Below are 17,080 nucleotides of genomic sequence, written 5' to 3'. Positions count from 1 at the left end.
TCCGAACAAATACCTTATACCAAAGAGGTTGCTTAGTGTAGTGGAAAGATAGCCAGCCTTAGAAGCAAGATTTAACTATCTCTGTCATAAGTGACTAGGCAACTTTAGGTAAGTCATTTAATCTCTTGTTGTCCCAGGTAACTCACTAAAACTATAAAACAGAGAGCAGGTTGGTGCTGGTCTGAATTGGTAGAAATCCTTCCAGAAGTCCCACCAGAAGTCCCTCCAGCAATAGTCTCAGAGCTTTTTAATTATTATTTCTGCAGATTTACATTCAAAGAATGAAATCAACTACATTTTAAAAGGTAGGAAGACATCTATAAAGATGTGAGAATCAATCCTGAGTTAGCTATCTATATACAGACAACTAACTCATTAGAGCCAAGATCAGAATTTATAAAACAAGAAAGAAAGAATAGAAGGAAGGAGGGAGGGGTGGAGGGAAGGAAGAAAAAGAAAAAGAATAGGGGCGGCCAGGTAGCACAGCAAGTAAGAGCACCGGCCCCAGAGTCGGGATGACCTGGAATCAAATCCGGGCTCAGACACTTAGCACCCACCCAGAAACACCTGGCCATGTAACCTTGAGCAAGCTACTTAACCCCAATTGCTTAGGGGCAGCCAGGTGGCTCAGTGAGTAAGAGCACCGGCCCCAAAGTCGGGATGAACTGGGATCTAATCTGGGCTCTGATACTTAGCACCACACCCAGAAATAACTGGCCATGTAACCTTGAGCAAGTTACTTAACCCCAATTGCTTAAAAAGAAAAAAAGAATACTATGAGAAAAAATGTCACCCAATTAAGATTTAATTCTGAATTATTTAGGCAAATTATTGAAAATCAAAAACTGGAAATGAACAACAGAAATTACACCAATAACAATTACAATGTAATCCAAAAGTTAAATCAATGAACCTAATTACAGCAAAAAGTTACAAAAATGATATATTCAGCAAATATTTGACTTCCTTGCGAAACTCAGAGAGATGTCTTCCAAAGGCAACATTGGTTTAGAATATAAAATCCTTTCTAAAATCTCAAAACTGGTTGACAATTATGAGCAGTATTATCTCACAGACCAAAAAGAAGTGGAGGGTAAATCCAGTTTAAAGAAAGCTTGACAAGATATTCAACCAAGCAAAGTCATCCCAATAGTATTCACAAATTAAAACTAATAAAAACTATTAAAATTAAAAGAGGACTAGAGGGTGGCCAGGTAGTACAGCGAGTAAGAGTACCAGCCCCAGAGTCAGGATGACCTGGGATCAAATCCAGGTTCAGACACTTAGCACCCACCCAGAAACACCTGGCCGTGTAACCTTGAGCAAGTTACTTAACCCCAATTGCTTAAAAAAAAAAAGACTAGAAACAGAAAAAAGCAATTAAAAAACATATTATAACAAATTATTTTTCCATCAAGGAGAGTAGAACCACAATATTTAGTGTTCTACTCACAATTCCTCAGTAGCTTCCCAAGGAACTAAAAATGACATTTTTTTAAAAAGTGGAAAAATAGCCAGAAGGCCTTAAATGTATATAAAGGAGATTAGTGCTGGAGGCAATGCAACTGTGAGTACACTGCTTTTGGTGGTGGTAATGTTCTACTCTCCAGTGACCTCAATTCACAAGATATCTAAGAGAGGAAAATAACAAATGGATGGAGAAATAAGTGGATCTTATTGATTTTTTTTAAGTGTTGTAGAAAAGATCAATAACTACCCACCTATATCTCTGAGCTTTGCTAAATTTCAGTGAGGATCATTTATACACAAATTGAGGACATCCTCAATGAGGATACTAATGGGACACAAGAAGTGATATTCAACATAGGACCACATTAGTACCATCTCCCGACTTCCTGAAAGATAGAGAGAATATAAAATCCCTTTGAGCTTAATGTTTGTTGACTTATGAAAGAGTGTTGTACTTGGGAGAATAAAATATTCTTGGTAGAACAAAGGCTCTTTTGCAAGTTCTCTCTCATCTATATATGAAGCTCGTTCTAAATTCCTTGGAAGTTATAACAACTAAAATAAATAATAAACATCAAGACCACAATAAAATAGGAAGTTGTAAACTCCCTAAAAGTATTTGCCACTGATGAAGGAAATCCAGACAAGGTCCAAGAGGAAGTTCTTATAGAAAGTGAAGTGCTACAGATGCTTCTTTTTTTATGGATTACAATGTGTGGATTACATCATGCCTCAAGATATTTCCAGGAGCCTCTTGGAAGAGGTCTGTAATCATTCAGAGGAATTTGGCCTGTTTATTCATACAGGAAAGTCAAAGTGAATAAAGAATAGCTATTGTCCAGATTTCAACATGCATTTGAATGGACACCCTATAGAGTTTTCTAATAGTATGTTTACCTGAGACAAATAATTCAAAAGGATGATAAACTGGGCCCATAACTGAAAAGGAGGGGAGAAAACAGTCTGGATTGCTTCTGGTAAATTTCAAAGCACTTTGATTACCTCAAGCTTCCCATAACAACAAAAGCTCATCTTTCCAATACAAACATTTTGCCAATAGTGTTATATTGCAGTGAGACCTGGAAACACAAAATTTTGACTAATTATAAAAATAATTTTATTGAATTTTGACTGATAAATTTTCATTTTCCTTGATGTTAGCCAATTATTTTTGTAAGCTAAGACAAAGCTATTCCATTTTAATATTTCACCAAATATGTTCAAACCCCATTGAAACTCTTTATTTGGAAGATTTTTAAACAAGTTTAAAAATTCTGCTTCTACATTTTTCAAGTGTGAAGTTGAATTTTTATAGATAACACACATTGGATTCAACAATAAAATCATGTAATAATAGACATTCCCCAAATCCATTTTTAAAATACTCTTTCCATGGTATAAATTTTCTTTGAAAAAGTAATTCTTTTTCATGAAAAGGTAGTTGTCAAAAGAAGAAATCCAAGGTATCAACAGGCATATGAAATCTTGCTCCAAACTCACCCCCTTCAGACTGGTGAAGATGATACAAGAGGGTAATGACAAATGTTGGAGAATTTGCAGGAAAATAACCATTCTAATGTACTGTCTGTGGGGCTGTGAATTGGTACAGCCATGCTAGAAAGTAATTTAGAACGCTGCCCCAAAAGTCACTATACCCAACAATATCCTCAGAGATATAAAAGAGGGAAAAGATCCATATGTAAAAACCATATAGTGTATACAAAAATATTTATATGTCATTTCATAGCAAGAAATGGAAACTAAGAGGTTGACCAACCATTGAAGAATGACTAAATAAATAATCATATATTAATGAAATGTAATATTACTATGCCACAAGAAATTACATAATGGGCAGTTTCACAGGAAACAGGAAGACTTGAATGAAGTGATCCAGGGAAAAGGGAGCAAAACCAGGATAATGTCTGCAATGATATAATGCAATGATATGCAACATTATAAACAACTTTAAAAGATTTGACAGTTCTGAGACCTACAATGACAAAACCTGATGCCAGAAGGCTGAAGATAAACCAAGCTGGGTATCTGACAAAGTGACAGGCTCAAAATGTTTAAAGAAACATTTTTTATATGACCAGTGAGAGAATTTGTTTCACTTGACTATGTATATTTGTTATAAGCGTTTTCTTTTGCTCTTTTGTTCATTGTGGTGAAGGAAGTATAAAATAGAGAAAATAAATGTTTACTAATTGGAAGAAATAACAAAATTAAGTGAAAAGAATAAACAATAAGAAGCAATAAGAAAAGAAAAAGAAATTAAAGTATTTAGAATAGGCAATGAGGAAACAAAGCTATTACTCTTTGAAGATCATATGATGATATCCTTAGAGAATCCTATAGAATCAACTAAAACTAGTTGAAATAATTAACTTCAGTAAGGTTGCAGGACATAAAATAAACCCATATAAATCGCCAGCATTTCTGTATATTACCAACAAAGCCCAGCAGTAAGAGAAAGAAATTCCATTTAAAAAAACTATAGGCAATATAAAATATGTGGGAGTCTACTTGTCAAGACTAATCCAGGAACTATTTGAACATAATTACAAAACACTTCCCCCAAATAAAGTCAGATCTAAACAGTTGGGAAAATATTAATTGATCATGAATAGGTCAATCTAACATAATAAAGATGACGGTTTTACCTAAATTAATCTACATGTTCAGTTCCATACTAATCAAACTATAAAAAGTTATTTTATAGAGCTATAAAAAATAATAAAATGCATCTGGAAGAACAAAAAGTCAAAAATATCTAGGGAATCGATGAAAAAATAAGAAGGAATGTGGCCTAGAAGTACCAGATCTCAAAATGTATTATAAAACAATAATACATCAAAACAGCTAAGAAATTGAGTGGTGGACCAGTGGAATAGAGTAGGTACATAATACACAGTAGTAAAAGATCATAGTAATGTAGTGTTTGAAAAACTCAAAGATCCCAGCTTTGGGGGACAAGAATTCATTATTTGATAAAAATTGCTGGGAAAACTGGAAAGCAGTTTGGTAGAAACTAGTTATAGACTAACATCTCATAAAATATACCAAGATAAAGTCAAAAAGGGTATATGATTTAGATATAAAGGATGATATCATAAGCCAAATAAGGGCTCATGGAATATATTACCTGCCAGATTTATGGATAAGGGAAGAATTTATGATCAACAAGAGATAGAGAACATTATGGGATGTAAAATGTGTAATTTTTAGTACATTAAATTAGAAAGGGTTTACGCAAACAAATCCAGGTTCCAAGATTAGAAGGAAAGTAAAAAACTAGGGGGAAAATTTTATAAGTTTCTCTGATATAGGCCTCATTTCTCAAATATATAGAGAACTGAGTCAAATCTAGAAAAATACAAGTCATTCCCCAAGTGATAAATAATCGAAGGAAATGAAGAGGCAGTTTTCAGAAGAAGAAATCAAATATATCTATAGTCATATGAAAAAATGCTCTAAATCACTACTGATTAGAAAAATGCAAATTAAAACAACTCTGAGGTAGCACCCCGCACCTATCAGATTGGATAATATTACAGAAAAGAAAAGTGACAAATGTTGGAAGGGATTTGGAGAAATCTGGACACTAAAGTATAGTTGGTGGAATTGTGAACTGATTGATTGAACCATTATAGAGAGTAACAACCAAAGGGCTATAAATCCATGCATACCCTTTGACTCAGAAATACTACTACTAGGTCTGTATTCAAAAGATATTTTTTTAATAAGAAGAAAAAGTATCTATATGTACAAAATATTTTATAGCAGTTCTTTTTGTGGTGCCGAAGAATTGAGAATTGATGAGAAGCCCATCAATTGGGGAATGGCTGAACTAATTGTGGTATATGATTGTGATGCAATACTATTGTGCTTCAAGAAATGATCATCAAGATGCTTCAGAAGAAGTTGGAAAAACATATATGAATTGATGTTGCAAAGTGAAGTGAGCAGAATCAGAACACTGTACACAGTAACATCAACATTGTAAGATTATCAACTGTGAATGACTTAGCTATTCTAAGCAAATACAATGATCCAAGACAATTCTGAAGGGCTTATGATGAAAAATCCTACCCACCTCCAGAGAAAGAACTAATAGAATCTGAACACAGATTGTAGCATATTTTTTGGTCTGTTTTCTTTCACAAAATGGCTAATATAGAAATCCATTTTGTATGGCTGCACATGTGTAATATATATCAAATAGCTTGCCTTCACAAGGAGGTGGAAAAAGACAGAGAGAAAAAGAGAATTTGGAACTCATAATTTTAAAAAATCAAATGTTAATAATGTTTTTATATGTAATAAGAAAAATGAATGTTATTTTTTTTATTTTCAACATTCTTTTCTTTTTAAATTTGAATTCCATATTCCCTCCCTACCAACCCTTTCCCCACTCCCTGAGAAGGCAAGTAATATGACATCAATTATACATTTGAAATCATGCAAATCACATTTCCACATTGGCCATATATCAAAAATAAAGTGAGAAAATTATACTTCGATTTATGCTCAGAGTCCATCAGTTCTCTCTCTGGAAGTAGACTGCATTTTTTCATCATGAGTCCTTTGTAATTGTCTTAGATTATTATATTGATCAGAGTTGCCTAATCTTTCACTGTTGATCATCATTGTTGCTTCTGTTCAGTTATTTTCAGTTGTATCTGACTCTTTGTGACTCCATTTGTGGTTTTCTTGGCAGAGATACTGGAGTGGTTTGCCATTTCCTTCTCCAGCTCATTTTACAGATGAGGAAACAAAGGCCAACAGGGTTAGGAGATTTGTCCAAGGTCACATAGCTAGTAATTATCTGAGGCCACATTTGAACTCAGAAAGATGAGTCTTCCCTGACTCCAGAGCTGGCATTCTATCCACTGTACCACTTAGCTGCCTGAAAATGAAAGAGGTAGGGCTACTCACTCTTGCTCCCTTTTTATCCTGTGGGTCTGAGAAATAGCTTTGGGGTTAAATTTTGGTTTCTTTTTTGCTTATTCTTTTCAGTTCCAAGTATCAGTGGTAGACTCTGTGCTGAACCTAGGATTTCAAGTTACCTTTGAGACAAGATTCCCTAGCAGAGAAGCCCTGAGAAGTCTGAGTACCTGAGACTTAAACCCAAGGGGAGCTATGGACTTGGAACTTGGGATTGTGTTATATAGGAAATGAGCTAAAACTGTGGACCTAATCCCTGTTTCTACTCTAGAACATTATATGGTATATGTGGGGAAGAGATTATGCACCACATTTGGGGGAGTATGTTTATATATTCGTTGTAGTACCTTTTAAGTAAATATTCCTTTGTAAAAGTTCACACTTGTAGAAGTTAAATAAAACTGGGGTGCAGAACTCCTAAAATTAAAAGAATTCCATTGGTAGGGATTGAAGCCAATGACAGAGACCTAGCACCCTCAAAACCTTCTTAGGGGGTACCAAAGAATCCTGGGATAGGATGTAACCTACCTAGCTTCCAGGCAGTGGAAGCCAGGGTAGTCACTGTTATATGTGGGGCCTTTGCACACGCAGGTACCCCCAAAAATGTTTGTACCTATAAAGGCAAACTTTTACTTCTGGATGCCTTAAACAAAGAGACTAGAAAAATTGGCCAAGAAGAAATTTAGGTTGTAATTATACAATAAATTTTTTCTTTCCCCAATGTGTGTTCCCTCACATATCAGTTCTGTTGACATAATTATTTATGTTTTCTGTATTACTGAGTGCTATAATTGATATTGTTTAGTGTGAAAAATCTGGAATCACTAGCTTGCTACTGTTTAGTAAAAATGTTCTTGCTATTTTGACATTTAGACAGATCTAGACTACTTTACTTTTTGTGAAAGCAAAACACTCTATGAATTGGGGGGTAATAATGCCTATAAAACCACAAGTAGCTGACATTCTTTGCTATTCCTTTAACTGAATCTATTTGTCTTCTTTTCAGAAAGGTTTACTTTGCAGTGGCAAGGATCTATTAGGGGAATTATTAAGGACCCAGCAGAAATTGCCTGGCTTCAGTGGGAATCACCTATGGAACAAGAACTAGAGAATTCTAATGTGCCCTGTGTAGAAAGGGACACTTTTTGTCCAGACTCCAGTTGGATATCTGACAAAGGAGTGACACTTAGATGACTCCCAAATTACTGTTGACAGAGTTCCATGTAATTTGGAAAGTTCAATGTAGTCTAGGTTTCTGCCAGAGGTGAGAAGCCAGTTTTGTTTCTTTCTTTGTTTATTTGTTTGCTCTTTCTTTCACTTGTGGGTTGAGAAAAGCCCTATAAGGCAAAGGCTAAGCAAGCAGAAATGTTTTGTACATTTTATGAAATTAGTTTCTTGTTTTATTGAATCTGAAAACTTTGTAATCTGCACATGAGGGATTTATATGTGAAAAAGCTTGTGATCTGTATATGTGGGGATTTTGAATGATCATGCAACATTGGTTGTTTTGAAACTTCACTATATGACTTTGAGGAACTGAGTGAAAGGACATGGCTTATGCCTTTTCCATAGGACAATATGAAGTGGGAACAATGATTGTGTTCAAAATGCACCCTTGCCTATTTCCCAAAAGAGGTGAAAGAACCCTTGACTGCAGTGGACTTGTCTCAAGAACTTCTCTATTGTTTCTAAGATGCTTGCCCCAAAATTCCTCCATTTGTCTGTGAACTTCTATTTTACTTTATCACTACCACTTTACCCCTATCAGCTCTTGTTCCCACGGTTGCAAGACTAGTCTAATAACTCCTACGTGGTCCACTGCCAGTTCCATCCACTGCCATCTCTAGGGCCACTTGGTTCTCTCATCTCAAGAGATCATGAAGTTGCCCAAAACTGCTCAGGTGCCACTCAGGTTTCCCTCCAGAAAGCAAAGACTGTATTCAACTAGTTCCACTCTGACCAGCTCAGCTCGGCTTCTTTCTATGTTTGTCTCTTGTTCTCTAGCCTTCATTTTTAAAATTCCAAGCAAGAGCTACTTCAAGTATATAATTAGCAGCCCAGTCATCCTTAAAATGGTATCAAAGGAACAAGATACCCAAGGCAATATAAGTTCACATCATCAAGAAGATACCATCAATGTCAGAGCAAAGGCTCTGTCTGAATTAACCTCTTTTAAAAGGACCTAACCTTGCAAAGGAGTCTGACTTGAAGAGTTTCTAGGATTCAGAGATGGCAGTAACACCAGGGAAGGACATTAAGAAAAAGGCTGATACATGAACAGAGAATTTGCTTGGAGGCAATCCAAAAAATCAAGAAAATCCCCATGAGAGCAATAGATTGTTGGGGGGAAAAATGTGATCTAAAAACCTAGATACTGAAAGCACTTCCCTAGAAAAAGCCTTTAGGTAGAAGGGGGAAAAATAGAAGGGATAAGAGCAAAGGGAGTTTAGTTTTCAGATTTTATCAGTTCACTTGAGAGTTTAAAGCTGAAACTGCCACTTTTCTTTTTGTTAAACAAATTCTATCTGTATATGAACGAGTAATCCTTCCAGATTCACATAAATAATTACCCTGAATACTAATTATTCTTGACACATACCCCTTTGTGCCAATGTAAAACAGTTGCACTGTGTGGAGAAACATACTCTTTACATATTAAGACAGCTAACATGAAAGTGATATACATATGAAAGAGGACTATATATGAAACTGGGCATCTCACTTAAGTACAACTTGTTTTTCCTCTTAAGGATATAACTTTAATATCTAATTCTCAAAGCTGCCCTGCTTGTTTGTGTTTCTGTCTTGCTTTCTGTTCTCTTCTATGAATTTTTTTTTCAAAAGCTCCCACCTCCTTCCCACCTGCATTCCCAAACTGAAGAACAAGAAAAAGAAAAAAAATTGTCACAAATATACATAGCCAAGCAAAACAAATGTCCACAGTGCCCATGTATATGACTAATTCCATCATCTGAGTCTATCATTCCTCTGTCAGATGAGTAGATGCTCCAACATCTGCCCTCGGGTTTGCCATTTTCTTTTTCAGAATTCTAAAGTCTATGATAGTCTTTTCTGTGCTGTTGTAGTCATTTTATAAGTTATTCTCCTGGTTCTACATTAGTTTGTGTAAATCTTCCCAGGTTTCTCTAAAGCTGTTGTTATTCTCATTTCTTATGGATCAATAATATTCTATTATAGTCACCTACCACTTGTGCCAGGTAGAAGCTTTGAGGGCTAGAAGTAATTACATTCCTCAGCCAGTCTGGGAAAGATAGGCTAAAAGAGCTAGGCAAAAAGATGGGGGTTTTGAAAGAAAAGGGTATATTATAGATTAATATTAAGTATCAAATGATACTGGACAATATTAATTTTCCTCATACTGCTTTTTCATATAGTTCCCAATTTGTAAGCATCTCCCCTTTGTTTCCAGTTCTTTTCAATAAGGAAAAAAAAAGCTTCTCTATATATTTGCACACATTGGTCTATTTCCTCTTTTATCTCTGGTATATATACCTGATAGTATTATTACTAGGTCATAAAGTATATGCATTTTAGTGACTTTGTGGGAATACTTCTAATTGCTTTTCAGAAAGTCTGGGACAAATTCAAAGTTGCACCAAAAATGTGCTTGTTTTCCTATAGCAACTCCAACAATTGTCATTTTCCATTTTTTGTCATCTTTGGTCAGTCTAGTGGATGTGAGATGGAACTTCAGAACTGTCGATTTTCATTTCCTTAAATATTAGCTATATAGTACTTTTTTTTCACATGACTGTTGAAAGTTTGGATTTCTTCTTTTGAAAATAACCAGTTCACATCCTTTGACCAATTATCTATTGGAGAATGACTCTTGTTTTTATAAATTTGAATTAGTTCCTTGTCTCTCTTATATATCAAAGATTTTTCCCCCAGTTAACTGTTCATCTTCTCATTTTAACTGTTGGTTTTCTTTGTGCAAAAACTTTTTAATTTTATGTAATCAAAATTTATCTCCTGTGATCTTCTCTGTCCTTGTTTGGTCATGAACTCTTCAGATGCATAAATTAGTAGAGCTAAAGGGAAATTTAAAGATCATCTAGTTAAAGCCCTTCATTTTCCCCTACTGTACTGCTATAAAAACTCACTATAAAAAAGTGCAATTTAAAGCCCACTACTTCTTTCTGGTTCTTCCTAATCTGGTTAGAGAGAAAATAGGGGAAGATAAGTATTGTGCTGGTTTTATAGAGCAGTCATATAAACTTGTAAGAGCTCTTGTAAGAGTTCATATCTCATTTATTAATCATTTTATCTTCCTCACTGCCCAAATCTGTATCTGTATATGTATATGCATATCTACACACATATGCATATACGTACATATATATATTTGTTAAATATAAACATAAACAAGATTCTACTGTACTAACAAATTACTATATTTTTATTTTGACTTCTACATAAATATCTCTTGAAACCACCAATGAAAATCCAAAACATTTTAAACTGGTATTGTTAAATATATTAGTTTTAGTGACTTCTAACTTTTATGCATTAGTATTTTACTTAGTGAATTTTGTTATCCTTCAAATGGTGAAAATGACTTCTTACCCCACAATACTGCTCCTCATTAAAGATCTGTGGAGGAAGAGGAATTCCATTTTGTGGTTTTTTCTCTCCAGGTACATTCTCTCTCATCCATTTCCTGTTGTCTTCATCACCAGCAATATCAAGTTCCTTAAAGTCAATTTTATTGGCTTCCAAAAAGCCCACTACTTCTTGCTGTTTCTTCCTAATCTGGTTAGAAGCAAGGAGGGAAAGTTAAACATTATGCTGGTTTTATATAACAGTCATATAAAATTGTCTGATTTTTAATTTAATTTTTTTCAATTATATGCAAACAATAATTTTTAAAATCTAATTTAGTATTTTATTTTTCCAATTTCATGTAAAAACAATTTTAACATTCTTTTTTCAAATTTTGAATTCCAAATTTCCTCCATTCCTCCCTTACTCCCATTGAGAAGGCAAGCCATTTGACATAGGTTATACATGCAAAACACATTTCCATATAAATCATTCTGTGAAAGAAAACACAGGGGAAAAACAAACAAGAAAAATAAAGAAAGTAAAGAAAAAGTGTCTTTGATATGCATTCAGGTTCCACCAGTTCTTTCTCTGGAGATCAGCAGTACCTTTAATCATAAGCCTTAAAGAATTTTCTTGGATCATTGTATTGCTGAGAATAGCTAAATTATTCATAAAGGATCATCATACAATATTGCTGTTACTGTGCACAACGTTCTCCTAATTCTGCTCATCTTAGGTCTTTCTCTTTTTTTCTGAGAGCATCCTGCTCATCATTTCTTTTTTATTTTTTTATTTTTTGGTCTTTATTAATTTGTTTGCTTACTTTTAGTTTATAAGGTTCAGTTCCACAATTCCTTGAGTTCCAAATTTTCTCTTCCCCCACCCCACGGAGGCATACAATCAAGTATAGGATCTGCAAATACTTTCATATTAGACATTAGTCAGGTTATAAAGAAGGATTGTATCAGATGGAATTAACAATGGGAAAGAGGAAACAAAACCAAACAAGAAAAAAAAAGCTGCTCATCATTTCTTAAAGCACAATAGTATTCCATAACAATCACATATATCAACTTGTTCAATCATTCCCCAATTGAAGGACATCCCCTCAATTTCCAATTCTTTGCCACCACTAAAAGAGCTGCTATAACTTCCAGGGAACCAAGATGGTGGAGTAAGAAGTAAATTGCTGTAGCTCTCCCATATTCACCTCCAAACAATCATAAAATAACACCCCAAAACAAATTCTGGAATAAAAGAAAAACAGCAAAAAAGATGGGGCAAAACAATCTTTGAGCCTAAGAAACTTGGAAGATTAGCAAGAAAGGTCTGTCTCACTTGGGTAAAAGGGGAACACACAGCAAGCCCCACCTCAGCAAACCAGCGGTAGATCCTGAGCCCAAGTGCAGTGGAGCAAGCAAATGGCCACATCAGGACCTCCCACTGTCCTCAGCATAGTCAGGGGAATGGGCAGACTCCAGTTCTAAGAACTGCCACATGCTTCAGTGTTGCCCCAAGTTAATAGGCAACCTCCAACCACCAGATCTCCATGTGCTTCAGCTTAACCCTGGGCACCCTGGGCAAAAAGGCAGCCTCCAGTGGCTAGACCCTTACATGCTTCAGTGTATCCCTGGGAAAACTCACAAACACCCCACCAGGCTCAACACACACCAGAAGACACCACCACTATGACCCCAATTTAGCACTAGGTAAGCTGCCAGATTCCTATGGCCTCCAGCAGTACCAACACCCCCACTTCACCCTCTCAGCACAGCACCAGATACAAGGGTCTCCCCTGGGCTTCAAGGTAACACCAGTGCAGCACCAGGTAAGCAGACAGGTAAAACTGAAGGCTCTGGCACAAGAAGCTGGAGACAGTGCCCTTTCCACCCCCAGGAGCAAAGCTCAAATTAAAAAGAAAGGAAGAAGGCCAAAAATAGATAAGCAAAAACATCAACAAAAAAGAATCTGACAGTAGAAAGTTATTGTGGTGACAAGGTAGATCAAGAAACTCAGAAGAGGACAACAATGTTAAAATACCTATGGACAAAACCCCAAAGAAAACAAATTCAAAAGAATGAAAAAATAGAAGAAAATGTAAACTATCTCATGGTAAAAACAAACTGACTTGAAAAATAGATCCAGGTGAGACAATATCCGTATAATTGGACAACCTGAAAGCCATAATCAAAAGGAGGATCTGGAGAGCATCTTTCAAGAAATTATCAAGGAAAACTGCCCTGATGTCCTAAAAGCAGAAGGCAAAATAATGATTGAAAGGATCCATCAATAATCTCTGAAAAGAGATGCCAAAATAAAAAACTCCAAAGTACATTATAGCCAAATTTCAGGACTATCAGGTCAAGGAAAAATTACTGCAAGGGATGAGAAAGAAACAATTCAAATATCAAATCCTAAATCAGGATTACACAGTACTTAGCAGCAGCAACATTAAATGATATTTAGGAAAGCAAAGGATCTAGGACTACAATCAAGAATCATTTACCCAAAATAATTAAGCATAATACATCAAGGGAAAAAATGGTCATTGAATGAAATGGAAGGATGTCAAGCTTTCATAAGGAGAAGACCATAATTAAACCAAAAATTTGATTTCCAATATAAAGACCCAAGAGAAGCATAACAAAAGGAAAAAGAAAACATAGAGGTGAAGTATTTACAACCCTACATGGGAGGACAATACTTATAAATCTTTAAAAAAATTGTATCACCAAGAGTACAGCTATAAGGAATATACATGGACAGAGGGTATGGGTGTAAGGTGAATTTGAGGGAATGAAATAAAAAATAATTAAGGGATAAGGAAGAGGAGTACATTGAGTGCAAAAGGAAGAGAAAGGTAGAATGAGATAAATTATTTAACATGAAGAGGCATGAAAGACCTGTTACACTGGAGGAGAAGATGGGAGGGTGGGAAATGGGAATCACTTGGACCTTATTTTCATCAGTATTGGCTGAAAGAAGGAATCATATACACAATCAGGTGACTATAGACATTGATCATACCGGAAAAAAAAGTAGGAGGGGAGGAGATGAAGTAAGGGGTTGAAGAAGGACTGGCAGAAGGGAGGGCAGATGGGGGGTGAGAGGGAACACAGAAGAAAATACTGATGTGGAGGGAAAGTTTTAAAGGAGAGAGAGGACAAACAGAAGGAAAAACAGGATGAAGGGAAATATACAGTAATCATAACCATGAATGTGAATGGGATGAACTCCCTCATAAAATGGAAGCAGAAAGCAGAATGGATCAAAAACCAGGTTCTTACAATATGTTGTTTACAATAAATACACTTGAAGTAGAGAGACACACAGAGTAAAGGTAAGGGACTGGAGCAGAATCTATTGTGCTTCCGCTGAAGTGAAAAAGCAGATGAATCAATCCTGATCTCAGACAAAGTAAAAGCAAAAATAGATCTAATAAAAAGAGACAAGGAAGGAAACTACATCTTCCTAAAAGGTACTCTATACAATACTAAACATATATGTGCCAAGTGGTAGAGTACCCAAATTCTTAAAGAAGTTAAGTGAGTTACAGGAAGAAATAGAAAACAAAACTATACTAGTGGGGGACCTCAACTGTCCCCTCTCAGAACTCAATAAATCCAACAAAATAATAAACAAGAAAAAACTAAGGAGGTAAACAGGATATTAGAAAGTTAGATATGACAGACCTTTGGAGAAAACTGAATAGGAACAGAAAGGAATATATGTTTATCTCAGCAGCACATGGCACTTACACAAATCAAATGTAGAAAGATAGAAATATTAAATGTATTCCTTTTTTTTTTTGGAGGGAGGAGGGCAGAGCAATTGGGGTTAAGTGACTTGCCCAAGGTCACACAGCTAGTAAGTGTTAAGTGTCTAAGGCTGGATTTGAACTCAGGTCCTCCTGACTCCAGAGCCAGTGTTCTACTAACTGCGCCACCTAGCTGCCTCTATTAAATGTATTCTTATCAGAACATAATTTATTATGTTCTGATAAGAATACATTTAATAATTTCTTGAAAGATGGTGTCAAATCTCTTTTTTTGATCATGGCTTTCAGGTAGTCCAATAATTTTTAAATTATCTCTCCTGGATCTATTTTCCAGGTCAGTGGTTTTTCCAATGAAATATTTCACGTTGCCTTCTGTTTTTTTCATTCATTTGGAATATCTTTCAGGAGGTGATTAATGGACTCTGCTTTTTTTTTAAGCAATTGGGGTTAAGTAACTTGCTCAAGGTTACACGGCCAGTTATTTCTGGGTGTGTTGCTAAGTATCTGAGCCCGGATTTGATCCCAGGTCATCCCAACTCTGGGACTAGTGCTCTTACTTGTTGTGCCACCTGGCCACCCCTAAGCAATTGGGGTTAAGTAACTTGCTCAAGGTTACACGGCCAGGTGTTTCTGGGTGGGTGCTAAGTGTCTGAGCCCGGATTCGATCCCAGGTCATCCCAACTCTGGGGCCAGTGCTCTTACTCGCTGTGCTACATGGCTACCCCTGGACTCTGCTTTTTAATCCTAGCTCCTGTAATATCCAAAATATCATATTCCAAGCCTTTTGATCCCTTAATGTAGAAGCTGCTAGGTCTTGTTATCCTGGTTGAGTTTCCACAATACTTGAATTGCTTCTTCCTGACTGCTTGTAATATTTTCCTCTTGACCTAGGAACTCTGGAATTTGCCTACAATATTACTAGGAGTTTTCTTTTGGAATATTTTTTGAGGCAATTGGTGAATTCTTTCAATTTCTATTTTACTCTCTGGTTATAGACTATCAGGGCAGTTTTCCTTGATAATTTATTGAATCAGGATAACACAAATTAAGGGGTGAGAGAGGAATATATTGGGAGAAGGAGAAATGGAAAGATAGAATAGGATAAATTATTTCACATAAAAGAAGCAAGAGAAAGCTATTACAATGGAAGGGAAGAACAGGGAGGTGAATGGGAATGAGTCAACATTATTCTCATTGGATTTGGCTTAAGGAGGTAATAACATACACACTCAGGTGGGTATCTTACCCTACAGGAAAGTAAAGGGGAAAGGGATAAGAGGGGGGATGATAGAAGGGAGGGCAGACTGGGGGAGAGGTTAATAAGAAGCAAACACTTTTGAAAAGGGACAGGGTCAAAGGAGAAAATAGAACAAATTTCTATTTTTATAAATTGGGGGTGGGATAGGATGGAAAGAAATACAATGAGTCTTTCACAATATGACTACTATGGAAATGTTTTGCATAACTACACGAGTATAACCTATATTGAATTGCTTGTCTTCTCAATGGGATTGGGTGAGGAAGGAAGAAGGGAGAGAATCTGGAACTCAAGTTTTAAAAAACAAATGTTAAAAACTGTTATTACATACAACCTGGAAATAAGATATACAGGCAATGGGGTATAGAAATCCATCTTGCCCTACAAGAAAGTAAGGAGGAAGGGTGGAAGGTAGGATGGGGAGGATAGAAGAGAGGGCAGACTGGGGGAAGGGGCAATCAGTATGCTTGCCATCTTTGGGTGGGGGGGAGGGGAGAGATGGGGAAAAAATTTGGAACTCAAAATCTTGTAGCAGTTAATGTTGAAAACTAACAATCAAAATAAACAAAAAAAAGTAAAAGGTTGGAAAAATAGAGGATATTAGGTAAAAAGCACATGAGCTAGGAGGAGAAATAATTTAGGAACCATCTCTGAAAAATATAACCAAACAAAAAATCTGGATGCCATATTACAAGAAATCATAAAACTACTCAGATCTATTTTAATCAGAAGGTAAAGTTAGGAAGAACCCACTTGTAGCCACTTGGAAGAAATCTCAAAATAAAAACACATAAATATGTTATGGCCAAAATCCAGATCTTTCAAGTCAATGAAAAAAATACCATAACCAACCAGATAGAAACAATTCAAGTACCAAGCAAACCATAACTAAGAAAATAAAAAAAAAAATCTAGAAATTTGATATTTCAAAAGGCAAAAGATAAAGGCTTACAAACATGAAAATTTCATCCTGTAGTACTGAGTAAAATGCTACGTGGGTAAAAGAATGGTCCATAAATAGAATAGAAGACATTTAAACATTCCTGATGAAACATCAG

The 17,080-nt window shown here is 35.7% G+C and overlaps 1 protein-coding gene across 1 annotated transcript in view; it reads right to left on the bottom strand.

Moving 5' to 3' along the window:
- Positions 1-17,080, bottom strand: part of SH3BGR (SH3 domain binding glutamate rich protein) — a 101,256-nt gene that overhangs the window by 48,908 nt on the left and 35,268 nt on the right. The window contains 1 exon segment of the mRNA XM_069074851.1: positions 11,008-11,193. Coding sequence (XP_068930952.1) covers positions 11,008-11,193 — 186 coding nt within the window.

The sequence above is a fragment of the Petaurus breviceps genome, unplaced genomic scaffold (assembly GCF_028583685.1).
Source record: "Petaurus breviceps papuanus isolate PSGF00001 unplaced genomic scaffold, PetGlider_PUasm1.0 90897, whole genome shotgun sequence".
In the NCBI taxonomy this organism is placed as follows: domain Eukaryota; kingdom Metazoa; phylum Chordata; class Mammalia; order Diprotodontia; family Petauridae; genus Petaurus; species Petaurus breviceps.
Note: the sequence above shows the minus strand (reverse complement) of the source record. Positions and strands in the feature narration are given on the sequence as shown.